Genomic DNA, 21,370 nt, shown 5'->3' on the forward strand with positions numbered 1-21,370 from the left:
GCAGGTATTTAGAAAAGAAAAAAAATGCCATTTCGAATAGCATTGCGGATAGGCATGAAAATGATTGGACATTAACCGCTTGCCGACCAGCCACCGTCATACTGTGGGAGGTTGGCACTATCCCGTGAGCCGTCGTAGCTATACGTCTGCTCCTTTTAAGTGGGATAGCAGGTGCACGCGACCACTGCGCTGCAATGACAGTGGGCACGAGAGGCAGAACAGGGACGTGTGTGTAAACAAATCCCTGTTCTGTTCTGTGAGGAGAGACAGATCATGAGTTCCTAATAGCTAGGAATCACTATCTGTCATTTCCTCTGGGTCAGTCCCCTCTCCCTACAGTTAGAAAAATACACAGGGAACACAGTGAACCCCTTGATCGCCCCCTAGTGTTAACCCTTTTCTCTGCCAGTGACATTTTTACAGTAATCAGTGCATTTTTATAGCACTGATCGCTGTATAAATGCCAATGGTCCCAAAAATGTGTCAAGTGTCCGCTATAATGTCGCAGTCCCGATAAAAATCGCAGATTGCCGCCATTGCTAGTAAAAAAATGAATAATAGAAATGCTATAAATTTACACTATAACTTTTGCGCAAACTGATCAATATACGCTTATTGCGATTATTTTTTTTTTTTTTTTACCAAAAATATGTAGAGGAATACATAGCGGCCTAAACTGAAAAAAAAATGTGCTTTTTAAAAAAAATGGGATATTTATTATAGCAAAAAGTACGAAATATTGTTTTTTTTTTTTTTTTTTCAAAATGTTGCTTTTCTTTTTATTTGTTTATAGCGCAAAAAATAAAAACCGCAGAGATGATCAAATACCACCAAAAGAAAGCTCTATTTGTAGGAAAAAAGATGTCAATTTTGTTTGGGTACAACGTCGCACTACTGCGCAATTGTCAGTTAAAGCTACGTAGTGCCGAATCGCAAAAATGGCCTGGTCATTCAATCAGCAGCTAGATCTTCCGGGGCTGAAGTGGTTAAAAAAATGGGTGGAACTCCGCTTTAATCAAAATCTTTTACACTAAACTTTGGCCTTCAATAAGAGCCCTTGCACACTGGGGCGGTTTGCAGGCGCTATTGCGCTAATAATAGCGCCTGCAAACCGCCCCGAAAGTGCCGCTGCATGTATTCCTGTGTGAAAGCCCCGAGGGCTTGCACACTGGAGCGATGCGCTGGCAGGACGGTAATAAAAGTCCTGCTAGCAGCATCTTCAGAGCGGTGAAGGAGCGGTGTGTATACCGCTTCTTTACCGCTCCTGCCCATTGAAATCAATGGGACGGCGCGGCTATACCGCCGGCAATGCGCCTCTGCAGAGGCGTTTTGCGGTGGTTTTTAACCCTTTCTCGGTCGCTAGCGGGGGGTAAAACCGCCCCGCTAGCGGCCGCATACCGACGGTAAAACGCCGCTATTAATAGCGGCGTTTTACCGCCGACGCCGCCCCCGCCCCAGTGTGCAAGGGCTCTAACAGTCCCAGTTTCACATGTGGCAGCTTACGAAAATGAATTGCCCACCCCTGCTCTGGAGGAATACTAATTGATAGCGGTTGTAGAGTACCCCCATGGACTCGACGTCGCACAGTCCGCTTCAAACTACTGCAGGCTCCATTGTGTCCCCTCTTATAGATGACGCCTTTGCATGTCACTAAAGATGTGATCAGACAGTATAACCAATAAACTATCTTTTTATCAATCTGATTAAAGTGAATAGAAATGCTAAATGTGGGTTTTTGCAGAATAGTTTTTTTTCTACTGCTTTTACAGAATAGGCCCTGCTGAGTGTATGGTCTGTCTAGGTTAGCCCTACGTGTACATTATGAGAAGTATAAAGTGCTCTGTTAGGATAAGAGTTCCCGTGTTCTGTTGCTTCTTCATTTTGACCTGTATGACGCTTGTCATTTACTTCTGTACACGTCCTGCTTCTGTAGAGTGTGGTTTGTTGAGTCATTTCTCAGTGTGTAAATGCTTGGCTATGTAGGTGCTGAGAATATTTGACAGAGACCCTGTGTGTGCACACAGTACTGGTGGCTAGATCTGGTCTTGAGTTCCTGTGCTCTGGACCATGTATGATGGGCTTACAGCACACACTAATCATGTTATGTTCATCAAGTCTTGGGGTAAGCTGATAATTCCTTGCTTTTGTTTGCTTTCTTTCTAATCAGAATTTTGGGACTTGTGTCTGTACTCAAAAAAACAAAACAAAGCAATTTTTTTTTTTTTAACACATTGTGTTAAAGGCCGACCTCAGAGTATTGGGGACATTTCTAAGGAGGCCTAAGAATGCTATTTGCATGGCTGTTTCAGGTTTCTATACTTTGAGTTACTGATATGGACCAGGCATATCTGCCCATATTGTACATTCATTTTTTTTTTTTTTTTTTATTCTTTTCATGTTTGTACTGGGTTTGGGTGGCAGTTCCGTTTCTTCATACAAGTTTTGTGCCTTTGGTTGGTGACGTGGGTGATTTCCTAACCAGGTTCTTCTTGTAGTATGGGACATTTTCATCCATGTGGTTTGTAAATGAAAGCAGGTTAAACTACACAAACCAGCACAGGCAGAAATGCACCCTTTTTTGTAACACAATGCACAGTAACACACTGGCCTGTTATACAGTCTGGTTGAAAAAAGACACAAGTTCATCCAGTTCAACCACCACAATGCTGGCAGATACTTGCCTTATTGTTTTGATGCCCCATTCAAAATAAATTGCATCACACATTACGTTCATTAACGCAACTGAAAACTGTGAATCCAGCCAAAGGCTCCGTTCACATCTCCGCTTTCTGACTCGTGGGTGGAATTGCCTCTGCATTCTCGGTGCTTTGCCTGTCAAATTCAATAGCACCCCAAATGCGGCTCGATTTTCCTGCTTCTTTTGGGCGACGGGCGTCCCGCGATTCTATTTGCGTATTTTTACTGTGATTGTCTCCCCATATACCTAGGAGTTGCTATTTGACAGGTGTTTTTGGGGCGTTTTTTTTTCAGGCGTTTTGCAGCGTTTGTGTACAGGCGTTTTCACGGTTAAAAGGTCAGCAATGTAAAAGCGGTAAAACGCCTGTAATCTGCCAAAAATGAAGCTCGTACTTTTTTTGGGTGACGGTTTTGCTTTAAGTGACAGAACACTCAGATGTGAACAGGGGCCATTGAATTGAATGGGATTTGTCCTATTGGGTGTTTTTAGAGCTGAGGCTTAGAGCAGGAAAACGCCCAAAAATGCCTAGATGTGAATGGAGCCTAAAACTTTACCTAATATTTTTGGGTGGAAGGGAGTTACTTCCATGGATGTGCTGTCACCGTATAGTGGTTTCATAGAGTTGTGCTAAGAGATTCTGCTTTCAACTAGCTGGCCTGTGGTCATGGTCTTTAAAGTAGAACTAAAAGCCCACAAATAGCTGAAAGCAGAATCTCTTAGCGCAACTGTATAAAACCAGTATACCAATGGTCTCCCCTGTCAGCTTATTTTTTCCATCTGTATACCATTGGGGAGATTTCCCTTTACTTCCTGTGCCATAGCCAAAACAGGAAGTGAGAAGAAATTCCTCAAATATGAGGGAATGCCTGGTTGTCCCCAGAACTAGTGTCCTGGGGACAACCAATTGGAGAGTGCAAAATCTGGTGCAGCTCCGCATAGAAACTAGAGATGCATCAACATTTTGGCGGCCAAAAATGGTGTTATTGGCATTTAGACTATAGAGAAAAAGGTGCCGATAATGGCGCTGAAAATGCTTGGCAATTGGCGCCATCACAACCTCTCTCTATTGCTCGTGGAGATGGAAAATCCCGCCAGCGGTGCAGCGTCACAAGGACGCCATATGTCCGGCGCATAGGACGTGACGTCGATGCTCAGTGACAGCGCGTCCACCCCCCGGGTGTCAAGGAGGTGAAGGAGGGAAGGACGCCCACAGTGTGCATTGCAACTCCCGAACTGGACGAGATTCGGGTGACACCACAAACCAAGACATACGCCATCATGTGCGCAGTTAAAACATTGTAATGTGCCTGACGAATATGCAAAAGTAAAACAGCATTGAATTGAGTGCTACATATCAATTAATAAGGACTGAAAAAGATAAGCTGGGAAAGTTTATACTAAGACCACTATTTCTAGATGCAGGTTTGGTTATAGAGAATAGGGCCAACTGAATGCTAACACGTGCTTCCATCCCTTAATATAACTACTATAATTCGGGGAAAGGGGGAAAATTGTATATAAAAATATATGTATTTTTTTAAAACTGTCATTTTCGCTTTCAGCCAAGTGCATCCTGCATTTTTGGTTTCGGCACCAAAATTTATATTCGGGGCACCTCTAATTCTGATCCCGCTCCAAGATATCTAGAAAAAAAGTTTGGCCCTTAGGGCCTTTTTACACCGAATGCAGTTGGATGCATTTTGAACTGCACTCAAACTGCATAGACAGCCCCAAATCAAGGTAATCCTATGGGCATAGTTCACATCATTGCAGTGCAGTTCAGCGCAGTTAAAAAAAAAAAAAAAGTAGAGCATGCTGCATTTTTTTGCACCACAAATGCAGGGAACACGCTACGAATGCACTTATGCACTGCACCACATCCCTTTAAGCCAAAAAAGCCAAGGCCAAAAACGTATAGCAAAATGCAGTACTATAAACACAGCACAAAATGCATTCAAGCGTGTGTAAACATGCAGTTTTAAAAAAACGCACAGTTATGTGTAGTTTCTGGTGTGAATGGGCCCTAAGTTATACCTGTGGAGAAGGAAAATCAGACTAGCACTCTGCATATGCTGGGCAGTTTTGAAGGTGATGTGTCTGCTCCCATTTTTTTTTCTTTCAAAGGAGAAGTTCACCTTTAGTAACATGTTACACCAAGATGTAAAGCCACTTCTGCCTAAATAAATCTATTCCAGAAAATGCTGTACATTATGGCATTATGGGACGTCTGGCGTGGGGTTTTCTTTTCCGCCCTGCCTCTAAATGACCCTGCATGTTAGTCTATGTGTCCATGCACACAAGGATATTTTAGAGGCAGAATAAAAACCAGGAGGCAGGAAAAATTGCTTGATGTTCCAAAACTGGTGTAAACGAAAATTATTGTCGCTTTTAGTGCTTGAGTGTTAATGTCAATAGCCAGGATATATTATTATTCTGGTCAAAGCCCAAGTGCTTGATGCGCCTAAACATGTTACTTGCATTTACAATTGTCAAGGGTTTTTTCCTGCCAAAACTCTGCCAGGAGGAAAGGATTCTAAGGCCCCTTTCACACTGGAGTGGTTTTCAGGCGGTATTGCGCTAAAAATACCGCCTGAAAACCGCCCCTAAACAGCCTCCGCTGTTTGTTCAGTGTGAAAGCCCGAGGGCTTTCACACTGAAGCGGTGCGCTCGCAGGACGGTAAAAAAAGTCCTGCGAGCCGCTTCTTTGGAGCGGGGAAGGAGCGGTGTATTCACCGCTCCTAAACCGCTCCTGCCCATTGAAATCAATGGGACAGCGCGGCTATACCGCGGTAATACCGCGGCTATAGCCGCGCTGTACGAGCGGATTTACCCTTTTTCGGCCGCCAGCGGGGGTTAAAACCGAACCGCTAGCGGACGAATACCGCTGCAAGAACGACGGTACAGCAGCGCTAAAAATAGCGCTGTTGTACCGCCGACGCCCCCACCGCCCCAGTGTGAAAGGGGCCTAAGAGAGCGAAATGTCCAGTGTGCATGAGGCCAATTTCTCAGGGTGGTTAAAGCAGAGCTTCACCCTCCACTGCCACATTTGGCACTTTTTGGTGGGGGAGGGGGAGTGGGCACCTGGTTTTGACAGGTACCCGCTCCCAAGATCATCACATAGCAATCTACGTCATTTCTTGCTTCTTCTCCCCCCCACCCCCCTTCCCACGATGCCTTCTGGCATACACAGAGGTCCCAGATGACGGCGGGACCATTCAGAAAGCGTAGCACAACTCGCACATGCACAGTAGGAAACAGAGTGCGAAGCTGCAAGGCGTCACTCCCTGTTTCCCTTACTACAGATTCCGGCACCAGCACCTAATGCCCATTGACGAATCAGCTAGGGGTGCCAACATTGTGGGATCCCTGGACAGGTATGTGTCCTTATATTAAAAGTCAGTCAGTATTTGTAACTGCTGACCTTTTAAATTTTTTTCTTTTTACAAACTGGAACGCCTCTTTAATGAGAACGTTGAACCATTCCTGTGCAGTGTACATTAGCATTGCTGCTTTTAGTCTCCATCGGTAGCCCATGTGACAGCGTAACGTAATAGGAGAACAGTTGGGACATAGTGATTAAACATTGTCACCATTGTCGTACTATATTACAATTGTGTTGCTCTGCATTCAGTTTGAATGTACTTCCAGTTAAAATTAGACAACATGCAGAAAATACCTAGGTTTGAAGGAATGAATAACATTTTGCACATTCTGGAAATCCTGTTTACGCTTGCTCAGATTCGCATATATCTAGGACAGGATATACCTTTCTGACTTTAACTGGAATCAAAGGCAAATTCTTACAGCCATTTTGTTTCTGAACATTTGACATGTGTATGTGTTTTCCCCTGTGTTCTAGTAGGAGCCAGGACTGCGTACATAAAATATCCAAATCCTTTGGCAGGTAAAATAGTTTCTATAGTATTAGTAGTTTGTATAGTTTCTACATCATCCTAGGACCGGTGACGTGTCCCTGGGGGTTGCAGGTGGTGGTGGTGGTGGGGGGGGGGGGGGATACCCGGCACCTGGTACCTGGAAGTCAAAAAACAAAAACAACAATATGTTAGAGGAAGGGGGTAAAAGGAGGAAAAGCAGGAATTCCCTTTTTAGTTGAAGTTCCGCTTAAATCGCTTGTTACCCCAACACTTCATATTCCCGATATGTGCCTGCTATATCTTTGTACTTGTATGAAAGAGTATCCTGTTCTCTTTTTATAGCTTCTTTTATGTGAAGTCCCTGGTGTTCCCGCCAGTCCCTTTGTTTTCGTATTAAAAACTGACCACACTAAGCAAGAAAGCAGCACACTGTGCATCCAACATCCAAGTGAAAGATATAACACCAACATGCCAGAATTTTTTCTTTTTTTAAATTTTATAACAGAATCGCTGAGTTGGAAAAATGATCACCCCCTCCTAAAAATGACCTGTACACTCAATCAGGTGTAGCTAATCACCTTCTCAATGGCACACAAATCTATTTGACTTTCAACAGTGATCAGCTGTGGTCATTTTGATTAGCTCAGCATGAAAAGAGCTTTCCTGGAGCATTTCAGTCCCTTGTAGTGCAACTGAAGCAAACAATCAACAATGGGTGGCAAGGCACTCTGATCACCGGGATAATGTTGTAGACAGGCACAAGTCAGAGAATGGATCCAAACATTTTTCAAATGCTTTATCAATGCGTAGGAGCACAGTAGTGAAGTCTATTATTAAGAAGTGGAAGTTATTTGGTACAACACAGACCCTCCCTGGGTCAGGACATCTCTCCAAACTGGATGAAAGTGCCAGAAGGAAGTCAGAGAGAATACCAAGAGGCCTACAGCAACTCTGAAGCAGTTGCAGGAATTTATGACAAAGAGTGATCATTGTGTTCATGTGACCACAATATCACAAATTCTCCACAAATGTGGCTTGTATGGGAGGGTTGCAAGAAAACGGCCACTCCTTGAAAGGCCACATGCAGTCACGACTGAGCTTTGCCAAAACACACCATGAAGATTCTGAGGCCACATGGAAAAAGGTGTTCTGGTCAGATGAGACTAAAATAGAATGATCTGGCCTCAACACCAAACAATATGTCTGCTGGAAATCCAATACAGCTCACCATCCAAATAACACCATTCCTACAGTAGAGCACGGAGGTGGTAATATCCTGTTATAGGGATGTTTGTCTGCAGCAGGGACTGGAGCACTTGTCAGGATAGATGGAAAAATGGATGGGGCAAAATACTGTCAAATTCTTGAGGAAACCCTGCTGCCCTCTGCAACAAAGTTGTCAATGGAAAGAAGGTTTACCTTCCAACATGACAATGACTCAAAGCATTGATTTCCTGGATGTGGTGAATGCTGTTCATTCACAGCTTGTTCCCGCGCATGATCATTGTTTCCGCACTGAATCTTGGGAAGCCTGACACTAAGCTCCCAGGACACAGTGCGGCGCCGGGTAAGGGGAAAGGCAATAAACACGCCTACTCCCATGGGAGGAGAGACAGGAAGTGCCACAATAAAGTACAATATAAAGGTAATTACAGCGATAACATTTTTTTTCGCGCAGCATTTGAACATCTATGCAATTAACTGAAGGGGGTAAGATTAAGTTAAAAATTTGAGTGGAACCCCGCTTTAATCCATTGGATGCATTAAGGTGAAAAAACACAAGGGTTTACAACCCCTTTAAACCCCATTCAAAATCTGTGGAATAACTTGAAGACTGCAGTCCACAAACAATCGCCATCAAATGTAACTGAACTTGAACAGTTCTGCAAAGAAGAATGGGCAAATATTGCAGTCTAGATGTGCAAATTTAGTAGAGACATATCCCAACAGACTAAAGGATGTAATTAAAGCAAAATGTGGTTCAACAAAATACTGATAAAAGGGGGGTGTGATCCTTTTTCCAACTCAGTGATTCTGTTTTTGAATTTAAAAAAAAAAATTCTGACATGTTGGTGTTCTATCTTTCACTTGGATGTTATAAGTTGCACTAAGTACAGCTGGAAAAAAACAAAACTGTCTACAGGCTGCAAATTTACAATAGGAGATTATTTTCTATACGCACTTTGTGTGTGTGTGTGTGTGTGTGTATATATGTGTATATATATATATATATATATATATAATGTATGTGTAGATTAAGCAGACTGGCCACTAATTGTCACTGTTGTACAAGATAAATCCTTCTACTAGGCTACGTTCTTGTCACTGACTTTTATGTACTTTATTGACACAAATAATTTGATGCAAAAATTGTTTAGGCCACGTTCACACCTGAGCGATTTTTCTGCTTGAAGTTTGTAGCTCTAACAAGCTCAACAAGCCAAATCACATTCATTTTAATAGCCCCTGTTCACATCTGAGCTTTCTATCACCTGAAGCAAAAGGCCTCAAGCAAAATGCCTGAAGCTCAAAAAAGTACATGAGCTTTTTTTGGCAGATTGCAAGCATTTTTGGCCCCATAGACTTCAATAGAAACGCCTGACTTGAGCGTTTTAGGAGCGTTTTTGTCTCTCTTTAAACAGCAGTTCTCCACCCCTAATTCCACCCCTTTCCCTCTCCTCCCCCTAGTGCTTTCTATCAGCTAAACAAAAATGCCTGAAGCTGTAAAACACTTGAAATGCACTTCTAAAACACTTAAAAAATGCTTGTAATAAAAAAGCAAAAACGCTTAAAAAAATTGCCTGAAAAATGCCAGTAAATTGCTACGCTCAGGTGTGAATGGAGCCAGGCAAAAATAAAAAAAAATGTATATCACAAGTTTTCCTTTATATATGCCCAATCTGCATTTTTACTCTGTTTACTAAAAATATCACCTGTTGATCCTGCCATTCCCTTCTTGTATACTATTTCCGATTTGGCACTGACAACACTAATCAGTCATCTTGCAAATGGCTGATTTATGTAGCGGCAGTACCTGGAAGTCAGTTTGCTTTGTTAGTTATGCTTGAGCCCTGTGATTGTCGGTGGCTTCCATCTCTTGCACATGCACCATTACCAAAGAAATCTTGCCTGCCCCTCACTGCAGTGACTTGAGCAATAGCGGTCAAGTGACAGCACCGTCACCAATGAGTTCTGCTCACTGTAGGGACTGACTAGGGTCAGAGGGATAGCCGTGATATAATCACAAGTAAAAAGTAGGGTTGCACATGATACTGGTATCGGTATCTGTCCTGATACCGAGTGTTTTCATAAGTAGTCCTACTTGTGCAAATGCTTCAATACCCGAAATTAATGCCTTTTGCGGGCACAAATTGCACTGCAAAGATTTTTCAATGCAGTGCAATTCCTGTATGAATTGTCGTAGTGTCACGGTATCTGTGCAACCCTAGTAAAAGGAAGAAAGATCAGGTACTTGAATGGAGATTATAAATTAAACATCATGGCCTTATGCACCATAGATGCTTAAATGCAGCTTTTTAGAAGCTGTTTTTTTTGTGTCCATGCACTAAATGTAGAAAGAAATCTGACCGTCCAAAGATGCCCAGTGATCGATATTTACTTACTGTATATATGAAAGAGACAAATAGGTACACCATCAACCATAAAAAAAACAATTAATGTGTGTAGCCCAGAACTAGACATAAAAAACTTACACTACATGCCATGTGCTGCAGAGAGGGAACTCCATCTGTATGAAAACAATAGGAAGGGAAAAACGCAGCACAAACCACCATAGTGTAGTAGCACTAATAAAAGTTCTTTATTAAAAGACAAAATCCTACTCACAGGGTATGTGGCATAGCACACACAAGGCTTGCCAAGCAGGGGATAGAAAGACTATACACTCCACAAGCTTTGGCCAGGGGCATGGATGTTAACTGGGTAAGCAGGTTCCTGGAAGCCTGCAATGACAGGCTGTGCTTGACGATGCAGAAACCTTGTTGGAAATGGTCTCGCGGCGAAGTGAGCTGTAAGTTTGCCCCCCTGCAGCTGGCCCACAAACAAAGAACAGAAAGATTTGAGCATGTGCAGTAGGAAATCTGCTGTGAATCAGAGCGGCTTCACTGCCAGTTTTCCTTAGCCGAGGTGGCGGCGCCAGCATCCCAGAGCCTATTCAAGTATCAGCTCGGTTGAGGACACCCCTGGATGCCTGGACAGGTACGTGCCGTAATAGTAAAAGTAAAATAGTCATACTTTCCTGCTCTGTGCAGTGGTTTTGCACAGAACAGCCCTGATCCTCCTCAGGGCCCCCGCTGGTACTCTGGGCTCCTCCCCCTTGCCGAGTGCCCCATAGCAAGCCATTTGCTGTGGGAGCACTCATGCGTGCTTGCTCCCAAGCCAGCTCTAACACACAGGGAGCACGGCTCAGCCCTGCCCCCCATCTCACTGGCTGTAATTGATAGCAGTGGGAGCCAATGGTTCCTGCTTCTGCATCCCAGCCAATCAGAAGGGAGAGACCCGGGAGAGCTTCGGGTCTCGTGCACATCACTATATCTAGATCGGGCTTAGGTAAATGTTCGGGGGAGCGGAACACTGAAGGTTTTTTACCCTCATGTATAGAATGCATTAAGGCAAAAAATCTTCAGCCTTCACAACGACTTTAAGCTATGATGGAAAGGCCATTTTAGACTTTCGTTATGGTGTAACTTTTCATTTACTTTAAAGCGGCGTTCCACCCAAAAATGGAACTTCCGCTTTTCGGAATCCTCCTCCCCTCCGTTGTCACATTTGGCACCTTTCAGGTGGGAGGGGAGAGCAGATACCTGTATAATCCAGGTATTTGCTCCCACTTCTGGGCATAGATAGCTGCAGTACCCGCGGGTATCTATGCCATATCCGGCGCCTCATCAGTCCCCCCCGGTGTCTTCTGGGAGGCACACAGGTCCCAGAAAACAGCAGGGACCAGTGGAATCGCACATGCGCAGTAGGGAGCAAGGCTGTGAAGCCACAAGGCTTCACTTCCTGATTCCCTCACCGAATATGGCCGCACCTCCACCCGAGAGCCGAGGGACAGATCGGCTTCGTGTGCCGACATAGTGGGCGCCCTGGGCAGGTAAGTGTCCATCTATTAAAAGTCAGCAGCTGCAGTATTTGTAGCTGCTGACTTTAAAAAAAAAAAAAAAAAAAAATCTGCAGTACCTCAGCTTTAAGTAAAAAATCTAATCTCATCCGTTGCATCATCACCTATACTCAAAGTGAAAATTTGCTATCTTAGGGAATATAGGTTAGTTTTGGCTAAATAGTGTCCTTAAAAATCTACATTTTGTTTTCAATTCTTTGTGAAATATAGCCATGCTCTTTCTGGCATGTGAGTGTGCCCTGGCACTACTTTTCTGAAGCCTCATATCTATATATCTGCAGTGTGGGATTTTAGACAGCCTTTCTCAACCAGGGTTTTTCCTGAGGTTTCTATGGGAATGAGCAGTGAGCAAAAGTAAATTGATCTCCCATCTACACTGACCATCATGACAAGGGGAAATTTTCCACTAAACACCAGTGTAAGCAGTCATTTACTAACTGACTTCTAATGCTAGAGGACACCCCAGGTCACGTTCTCTGGGTTTCTTTTCTGCAGTTAATCATGTCATTTATTCATGAAATTAATTGTGTTGTATTGAAAGGCAATGTTACAATAATGATTTGCCTAGGATACCAAATACATCGTTTGCCACATTATTTTATTAAAACTTTTCTACAAGTTATCAGTCACAGTAATGTACCATGAGCTGTAGATATGATTGTTTTTAGCAGGAGTTCCCTGAGATCAGAAAATTATTCAATGGATTCCTTTGAGTTTAAAATGTTGAGAAAGGTTGATCCAAGGGCCTGCTTCCTCCAACTGCTAGTCTATGAAGTTTGGAGTGAGAGTTGGTGATGGTTGCTACTGTACAGCTCACTATTCTCCTGGAGGCTTGCTGGAGAGAAAGCTGTATCTGAGAGCCTGCAGGATCTCCCTGCTTCATCCATTCTATGGACCTACTTCCTCCACTTCACCTGATGCTTCTTGGCTATTACCCCACCAGTCATCAGACAGAAGAGAAAAGATCAAGAACAGACCAATTTCATTAAGCCTTCAGATAATACTAGTGAATAGAACTTTGCCCTTTTGCTTACCCTTTTTGGACACAGCATCCACATTGCAGGTCCTCTTTTAAACTCTTCCACTGCTTACATCTGGTGAGACTAATAGGTTTGCAGTCCCCTTTGTTGATCTTCTAAATTTTGTTGCTTTCAGCAGATATTTCTCCTGTGGAAGGATTTGCCTATCTCAGATGTATCATTTTCTATGTCTAAACATTCCCAAGCTTAATTCCCGGTACACATGATGAGATTTTCGGACGAATGATCGTCCGTTTTTTTGGGGGGGTTTTTTTGCATGCTAATCTCAGATCGAATCTGAAGAGTTTACTAAAGTCACAAATTCTTGTACGACAGAATAAAAATTCAGATGTAATGTATTGTGTTGTAGTGTATTTGAAATGTATTTTTTTAAATGAATTTTTTTTTTCGTGCATGTCTGATCGGATGATATCGGATGAACTGTCATGATCGGCTCTTGAAAGCTCTGTACTAACGATCCGATTATCGTACGATCGTTTTGAAAGCAGTATTTTTCGTACAATTTTCTGATCGTGTGTACACGGTTTATGGCAAGCACATAATTCTTGTGGTCTGGGTGAATCCAGGGAAAGGAATGCTCCTGGTTTGCACAAACTTTTATAAATGGGCCCCACTGTTTTAATCCAGTCTGACTTTCATAACCCTAAGCACATGCAGAAGCTAAGAAGTTGAAGGTATCAGGCTAGCTGGTCATGCACAGATTGCCACAAAAATCCCAGCTTTATTGCTTCGTTTTTTTAGGAATAAAAGCACAACCCATGTGATGCTGGCCCTGATCACAGGACAAGATGGATTAACTTCTCCAATTAGCCATTGTTTCTGATTTATTGGCAACCATGAGGGAATGTGCAAGTGGTTCCAAACTAATCTACACACCATAATGTGTACTAAAATTGTGGTAATATGCTTACTCAGTGTTAATAGGCTGCCTAATGTTCTTTTAAAAATCCAATCAAGCTGTATTATAATTATTAGATAATAATGAATGTGCTTTATTGTATTATAGATTTATGCTTTAGAACTTTACAATAAAGGTTACAGAAGATCATTGGGATGATTTCAAAGCCAAATATTGTTTCTTTATTGTTCATTAGGGCTAATTCACACTATTTGCGGTGACAGACATTTTATTGCAGTGTAAAATGTCTGTCGCTGCATGGACACACAGGAAACAATCGTTTCCTATATGTCCCATTCACACTGCAACGCAGCTTAGTGCTTTACTCCAGTAAAATGCAGACATGCTGCATTTTATCGCAGCGCACTGTACTGCATTTCACTACAATCTAAGGCAGTGTAGCGTGCTGCCCTACATTGCGGTGTACGTTTTGTACATTTTACATAAAGTTTATTCAAAACAAATAAAAAAACAGCCGTGCGATGCGCTGCATCGTGCACCACCCTGGCCACTACCGCAGCCGACGATGCAGAGGTGTCAGAGTGGTGAACCGTAAAAGCATATGTAAACCCTTATCTTGTAAAACAATCTATTCAGTTTTAAATAGAATTGAAAAGCAAAAAAGTGTGTGTGTGTGTGTGTGTGTGTGTGTGTGTGTGTGTGTGTGTGTGTGTATATGTATATGTATATATATATATATATATAATATATACTTTTTTTTAATTTATTTTAATTATCCTCCTTGCATAAGGGGCTTGGAGAGGTAGGGGTGGAGTGTCAACAGAAATCTTGAGACTAAAATTAAACTTTTTGGCCTAAAAGCAAAATTGCTATGTGTGGCGGAAAACTAACACTGCACATCACCCTGAACACACCATCCCCACTGTGAAACATGGTGGTGACAGCATAATTTTGTGGAGATGTTGTTCTTCAGCAGGGACAGGGAAGCTAGTCAGAGTTGATGGGAAGATGGATGGAGCCAAATACAGGGAAATCTTAGACCCCATACACACTGTTAGATTTTCTGCAGATTTTTGTCTTCAGATTTACCAAAGCCATATAATATGAGGTCAAACCTTTAAGAGTTTCAATTTGTATTCAATCAGGCAGGCCCTAACACTACATGATTTTGGTAAATCATGGGGTGTGCATGGGGCTTAGGAAGAAAACCTGTTGGAGTCTGCAAAAGATTTGAGACTGGGGTGGAGGTTTACCTTCCAGCAGAACACTGACGCTAAACATACAGCCAGAGCTACAAAGGAATGCTTTAGATAAAAGCATATTCATGTGTTAGAATGGTCCAGTCAAAGTCCAGACCTAAATCCAATTGAGAATATGCGGCAAGACTTGAAAATTGCTGTTCACAGACACTCTCCATCCAATCTGACAGAGCTTGAGCTATTTTGCAAAGAAGAATGGGCAGATTCCCTCTATAGATGTGCAAAGCTAGGTAGAGACATACACAAAAAGACTTGCAGCTGTGATTGCAGCGAAACGTGGTTCTACAATGTATTGACTCAGGGGGGCTGAATACAAATGCACGCCACACTTTTCACATATTTATTTGTAAAAAAAAATTGAAAACCATTTTTCGTTTTCCTTCCACTTCACAATTATATGGCACTTTGTGTTGGTCTATGACATAAAATCACAATAAAATACATTTACATTTTTAGTTGTAACATGACAAAATGTGGAAAATTTCAAGGGGTATGAATACTTTTTTAAGGCACTGTACTAGCACATTATGATAGACTTACTTTAGAACAAAGCCCTCCAGCGCCACAATATCACCACTGAGAAGGCTGACATTTACCCCCGGTCTTCCTTTCGGGTTTATGGCCTCTGGCTACATGAGTGGCTGGGGGCACAATGACGTCACTCCTGCGCATGCCTGTGGGAGCCGCCTTTTGCGGCACAGGCTCTGAAGGTCCGGCACTGTAAGCTGTGCAAGTTTAGGAGATACTCACAGTATCTACAGGTAAGCCTTATTATAGGCTTACCTGTAGGTACAAGTGGTGTAACAGAGTTTACTACCACTTTAATCAAGACTTATTCTATTTGCTGCTGAGCTAGGCTTTTATGCAGCTATCCGGATCAGCATATCCTCAGTAAGGGTATACCTGGACCCCACTGGAACAAAGATTGCCGGGCCTGCCTAAAATGTGACATTCAGGCACTGCATGCTGAACTTTTCAGATCTTGGTGTTCTGTATTTATTAGTGGCAGAGTGCTTTCTAAGTTCAGAGCCATGGCATACTCTCTGGTGTGACCCAGTCTCTGAAGACTCTTTAATAAGACATTGCAAACCCCTGACAATCACAGGCATGACTTCTAGAGGCAGAGGCATGATGGGATTTGTTGTAGCTGGAGGGCCGAGGTTGCCTATCCATGTTGTAGCATGTACTTTGTTAAAAAGTAGGTGTGGGGATGGGTGCTGCCTGCTCACTTGCCTACACCTGGGATGGTGGGAGCGTATGGGTATAGCATCATATGTGGGTATATTAAGCATGTTCTTTTGGAGATCCGTTACATTGATGATGTTTGTACTGGTGGCTTTGGGGGGCTGACAAGCTAGTGAAAATCCTGGGTTGATTTAATTGTAATGTGATAATATAGATCTTAAATACAAATATAATGCTAGGGAAGTTGAGTTCCTTGACCTCTAAATTAAAAATGCATGACTGCTGTAAAAGACCACCAGTTTAAGGACACTCACGGTAGGCAATACCTTCTGCACACCACCAGTCCTATTTTATGAATGATGAGGAAGGTTGGATTTTTATAATTACCTAAAATCCATTTCCTGGAGTTTATTAGGGGACACAAGCCCCACCCTCTGTCTTTGTGATCTGCCCCTAGTACTTTTTTCCTACAAAACTGAAACCTGCTATTAGTGGGAGGGGTTATAACTGGCCTTTTTTTTTGCCAGTTTCCACATTCCGAATCGTCCTGTAGATGGCAGTTTGTTTTTGTTTTTTTTCTGAATAACTAAATCCTGTGTCCCTTAGATCAGATCTAAGCTTTCCCGGTCAACATAAACTATTTTTAATCCTTGGACTCCTTTCACACAGAGCAGCTCTGCTCGTCAGTGGGTATTTGTGACCAGATCCACTGCTGAATTGGAGCTGATAGGGACAAATGTCAGTGTTTTGTCATCCGTGCCCATTCAGTGCATGTCCACGTTTACACCGTAACGGGGCAGACCCGTGATGGCTCTATGGACGGTCGAATAAATGGTAAATGGACTTGTGAATTCTGAACAAAATAAAGCGACTTTAATATTAAAAAAGAATTAAATAGTGTTTTCAGTTTGTGATACTCGGATAGTTTAGTTCTGCTTTAATGAGCTGCAAGAGACAAATTTTACTGTAAGTACGAAAAAATCTTATTTTTAACATGAAGTGCTATAATTTGAATATTAACTTCCTTGCAACAACAGAGCTGCTTATCAACCCATACCAACTCTTTTTTCCATTTGAAAACTAGACTAGCCATATGGACGCGATGAACTATATGTATGTACTGTTGCTATTTAAATGTCACTAGGTTTCATCTTGTAATATTTGCTTGTTAAAGAAGGATACCAACGAGTTCAGTCATGCATTGTCTGAAAAATTTGCACAGCATAAAATAATCCCATACTTCTGTCTTCTTTCTCTATCTAAACGTAGATTAATATATCGTAGTTTTTAGGTGATCTTCACATACCTGTATTTTTTGTTTTTGTTTCCTTATAGATTCTTTCAGCATCTGAACATCAGCTTCCTTTCACTAACAGTCCCTAGGGAGTCTCACACAGTCCTCCAACCTTTGGAGTGCTCCTTTTTAAATTTTTTGCAAGGAAATGGCCGGAAGAGGAGCAGCAAGGCCGAATGGTCAGTCACAGGGCAGTAAAATCTGCCAGTTCAAGTTGGTGTTGCTGGGTGAATCTGCAGTGGGCAAATCCAGTCTGGTGTTGCGTTTTGTCAAGGGACAGTTTCATGAATTCCAGGAGAGCACAATCGGAGGTAGGTTGTCCAAAGGGAGAGTGTTTTCTGGAAATGTTGTAAGCTGTATTTCTTTGTCCTCTTACATGGCATACTTTATGTAAGAAATGTGTTTAACCTGCATTTACAAAGTGCTAATTTGCGTGAAGATTATTTTCATTAGATTCATTGTTTTGAACTGAGGATTAAATTAAAAGTGAAATTTTGGATTATGTATAAAAAAAACAAAAAAACAAAAAAAAAAACAATCCTACCTTTTATGTTGCAGCATCACAGTGATGCTGCAGCCGTCCCACTTGAGCTCTAAGTCCAAGAACTGAGCAATTGCATGACCGACAGTCGCCCAGTTCTCGGTCTGCTCCTAGCAATGAGCAGTAACTCAATCACCGGTCTCCTCTCTGCTCCTCTAGTGCTCACTGTAGCACTGTTCTGGAGAGGGGGTGGGTGCAGTTGGCTTTGGTTCTCAGCCACATGCTGAGATCTGGAGTGGCTCAGCCATGTCGACTGAGGGCGAGCAATATCCACTTTCGGCCGACTCTGGGTCATAGGAGTGCATTAGCAAGTGTTCTCCAGTAACCGACGAGAAGTATGGCCAAAAAAAGCTTTGACCATACTTCTAAAGTGGATCTAAAGGTAGAAGGTTTTTTTACCTTAAAGTGGAACTTTAGTCAAAAAATGAAGTCCTGCTAGATCACTTTAGGCTGGCTCGTTTTGCAGGTATAGCTATGTAAAACATTAAAAATACCGTATTTATCGGCGTATAACACGCACTTTTTTTCCCCTTAAAATCAGGGGAAAATCGCGGGTGCGTGTTATACACTGATCCCCGCCGACTGTGAGCGGAGGAGCGATCGCCGCTGACATTCATACATAGCCGAGTGTACTCAGCTAGGTTCGGCTAGCTCCACTCAGTCACGCCCAGTCCCGCCCTAAGATGGACATAACACAGGGACTGGGCATGACTGTGAGCGGAGCTAGCCGAGTACACTCGGCTATGTATGAATGTCGGCGGCGCTCGGCTCCGCCCACAGGGCTCCCAGAGGAGCCGAGAGTCTCAGCGGCACCATATTTAAAAACTGCAGTGTCACTGGGCAAGGCTGCAGTTGACACAAGGCTGCAAATGACACAAGGCTGCAAATGACACAACAAGGCTGCAGATGGACACTAATAAGGCTGCATTGATGGGCATTTAAATGTAAGTTTTTTTTCCTTAAAATTCCCTCCTAAACTTGGGGTGCATGTTATACGCCGGCGCGTGTTATACGCCGATAAATACGGTAAGTGTCTATACTGTATAAAATCCAGTAATAGTGTCTCACCCTGCTCTGCACATGCTCAGTTGCTCTCCATGTTTAGGCATTTTTAGGAACTTCTGAGTTTATAGAGGCTGATCTACTGACAGCCTTGAAGCAGAATTAAACCTTCCTATACAGCCACACTTTACAGCCAAGGAAGCTGCTTCTGTTTGATCTTCAATTGCCATGGTGCTTCACATGTGATCAGCTATGACACCAGTCATTTTATGGTTTGACAGTTTGGTTGAAGACACAGGCATATGTGACAGTTAGCAGTAATGGCATTCCAAAAATGAAAACGTTTTTTTAAACTGTTAAATGAATGGGTTTAGTTCTGCTGTTCAGGGGCTCTAGGCTTCAGCAAAATGGCAGCCTCCAGTAAGAAGAAATAGGAGCTATGCTGGAAGCAATTTACAACACATGCTAATGTTTTTATAACATAATTATTAATGTGGAATGTATGTTCCTTGCTAAAGAACATTATTTTTTATCAAGTTGTTATTGGCAAAGTTCTGCTTTAATGCATTATATGCATTAAGGTAAAAAACCTTTGCAGTAGCCCCCCTAAGGGTGGATGACCACCTATGCAATTTTAGTGCTTTTTGCATTTTTCAGATTTGCACTACAGAATGTGTTCCATTGAAACCATGTTAAATGGACTGTAGTGCAAATCTGCAAAAAGCACTAAAACTACATAGGTGTGAATCCAGCCTAATACTTAGTGGAGTCCCTTCTCGGTCCAGCGATGTGCATGAGAGCCTCAGCTCTCCGGGGACTCTCCCTCCTTATTGGCTGCGACAGCAGTGGGTGCCATTGGCTTCTGCTGCTGTCAATTAAAGTCAGTGAGCCAATGAGGAGAGATAGGGGGTGGAGCTAAGCCGCAACTTCGTGTCTCAATGGACACACACAGAGCAGCGGTTTGGGAGCGAGCCTCTTCGAGTACCCCCAATGCAAGCTGCTTTCTCTGGGGGCACTGTGCAGGAGGCAGGGGTCAGGAGCGTTGGTGAGGGACCCGAGAAGAGGAAGATCGGGGCTGCTCTGTGTAAAACCACTGCACAGAGCTGGTGAGTATGAACTTGTTTATCATTTTTAGAAAAAAAAAGCTTAGCCCGTAATACCACCTAAAGTAGAAGTTCAGCCTAAAACTAAAATCTCTAAATCTACTTGCAGCCAAAATCTAAGACCAACCTATCTAGCCCTGTAAAGCAAAAATCGCTATAAATACAATTTCTGAGGACGGTCCAGTCCCATGCTGAGCTGTCAGCAGTGGCTTCTCTGTGTAGGTGCGTGCAGAAGAGGTGGTAATAGGTGATGTCACTTCACAGTCATTTCCCAGCCGTTGCCAGCTGTCTCCTGCACACAGCTTCCACCTCTGGAGACTGGAGCGGCTTCAGTAAAAGTATGCATAGTGATTTTTGCTTTACAGGGCTAGATAGGTTAGTTGTAGATTTCGAGATTTTAGTTTTGGGCTGAATTTCCACTTTTAAGTTTATACTGCCTGTATACATGCTTCATAAACCATTAGTTCTCTATGAAGTATAATAATAGAATAGTATATTATAGTATATAATAGTATAAAATATAATTGTGATCCTTTTACATATTTATTTTCTGCTCTTTTTCTCTTTAGCTGCATTTCTCACACAGTCGGTTTGCCTGGATGACACAACGGTAAAATTTGAGATCTGGGACACAGCGGGACAAGAACGATATCACAGTCTGGCTCCTATGTACTATAGGGGCGCACAAGCTGCCATTGTGGTCTATGACATCACCAACCAGGTAATTTTTTTTTATTTTGAAAGCAGGAGTAATTGCTTTTCATGTATCATGTAATATGATTTACAGACTCCAGACAAATTTAAACTTAAATATATCAGGGGAATGCGTAAATATGTGGCAGAAATATAAATTGGAACTTGTATAATGAGTTAATAAATACAGATCAAACTTTGTAAAACCATTTCACTAATAAATTAATTATTAGTATTTTGAAATGATTTGAAAATATTTTATTTAACCACTTGCTTACTGGGCACCTAAACCCTCCTCCTGCCCAGACCAATTTTCTCCTTAATTGATGTACGCTGATGAGGCTACACTGATGCACGCTGATGAGGCTACACTGATGTACGCTGATGAGGCTACACTGATGTACGCTGATGAGGCTACACTGATGTACGCTGATGAGGCTACACTGATGTACGCTGATGAGGCTGCACTGATGTACGCTGATGAGGCTGCACTGATGTACGCTGATGAGACTGCACTGATGGGCACTGATAGGCTGCACTGATAAGGCGGCACTGGTGGGCACTGATAGGTGGCATTGGTGTGCACTGAGAGGTGGCACTGAAGGGCGTTGATAGGTGGCACTGAAGGGCACTAATAGGTGGCAGTGATGGGCACTGGTAAGTGACACTGATAGGCAGCAC

The 21,370-nt window shown here is 42.7% G+C and overlaps 1 protein-coding gene across 1 annotated transcript in view; it reads left to right on the forward strand.

The window, feature by feature from the left end:
* The window catches only part of RAB5B (RAB5B, member RAS oncogene family), a 111,683-nt gene that overhangs the window by 16,077 nt on the left and 74,236 nt on the right, over nt 1–21,370 (forward strand). Inside the window, exons 2-3 of the mRNA XM_073613961.1 lie at nt 17,392–17,661; nt 20,566–20,717. Of these exons, the coding sequence (XP_073470062.1) occupies nt 17,499–17,661; nt 20,566–20,717 (315 nt within the window). The 5' untranslated portion in view covers nt 17,392–17,498. The remainder of the gene's footprint in view (nt 1–17,391; nt 17,662–20,565; nt 20,718–21,370) is intronic.

This window comes from Aquarana catesbeiana, linkage group LG02 (assembly GCF_042186555.1).
Source record: "Aquarana catesbeiana isolate 2022-GZ linkage group LG02, ASM4218655v1, whole genome shotgun sequence".
NCBI lineage: Eukaryota > Metazoa > Chordata > Amphibia > Anura > Ranidae > Aquarana > Aquarana catesbeiana.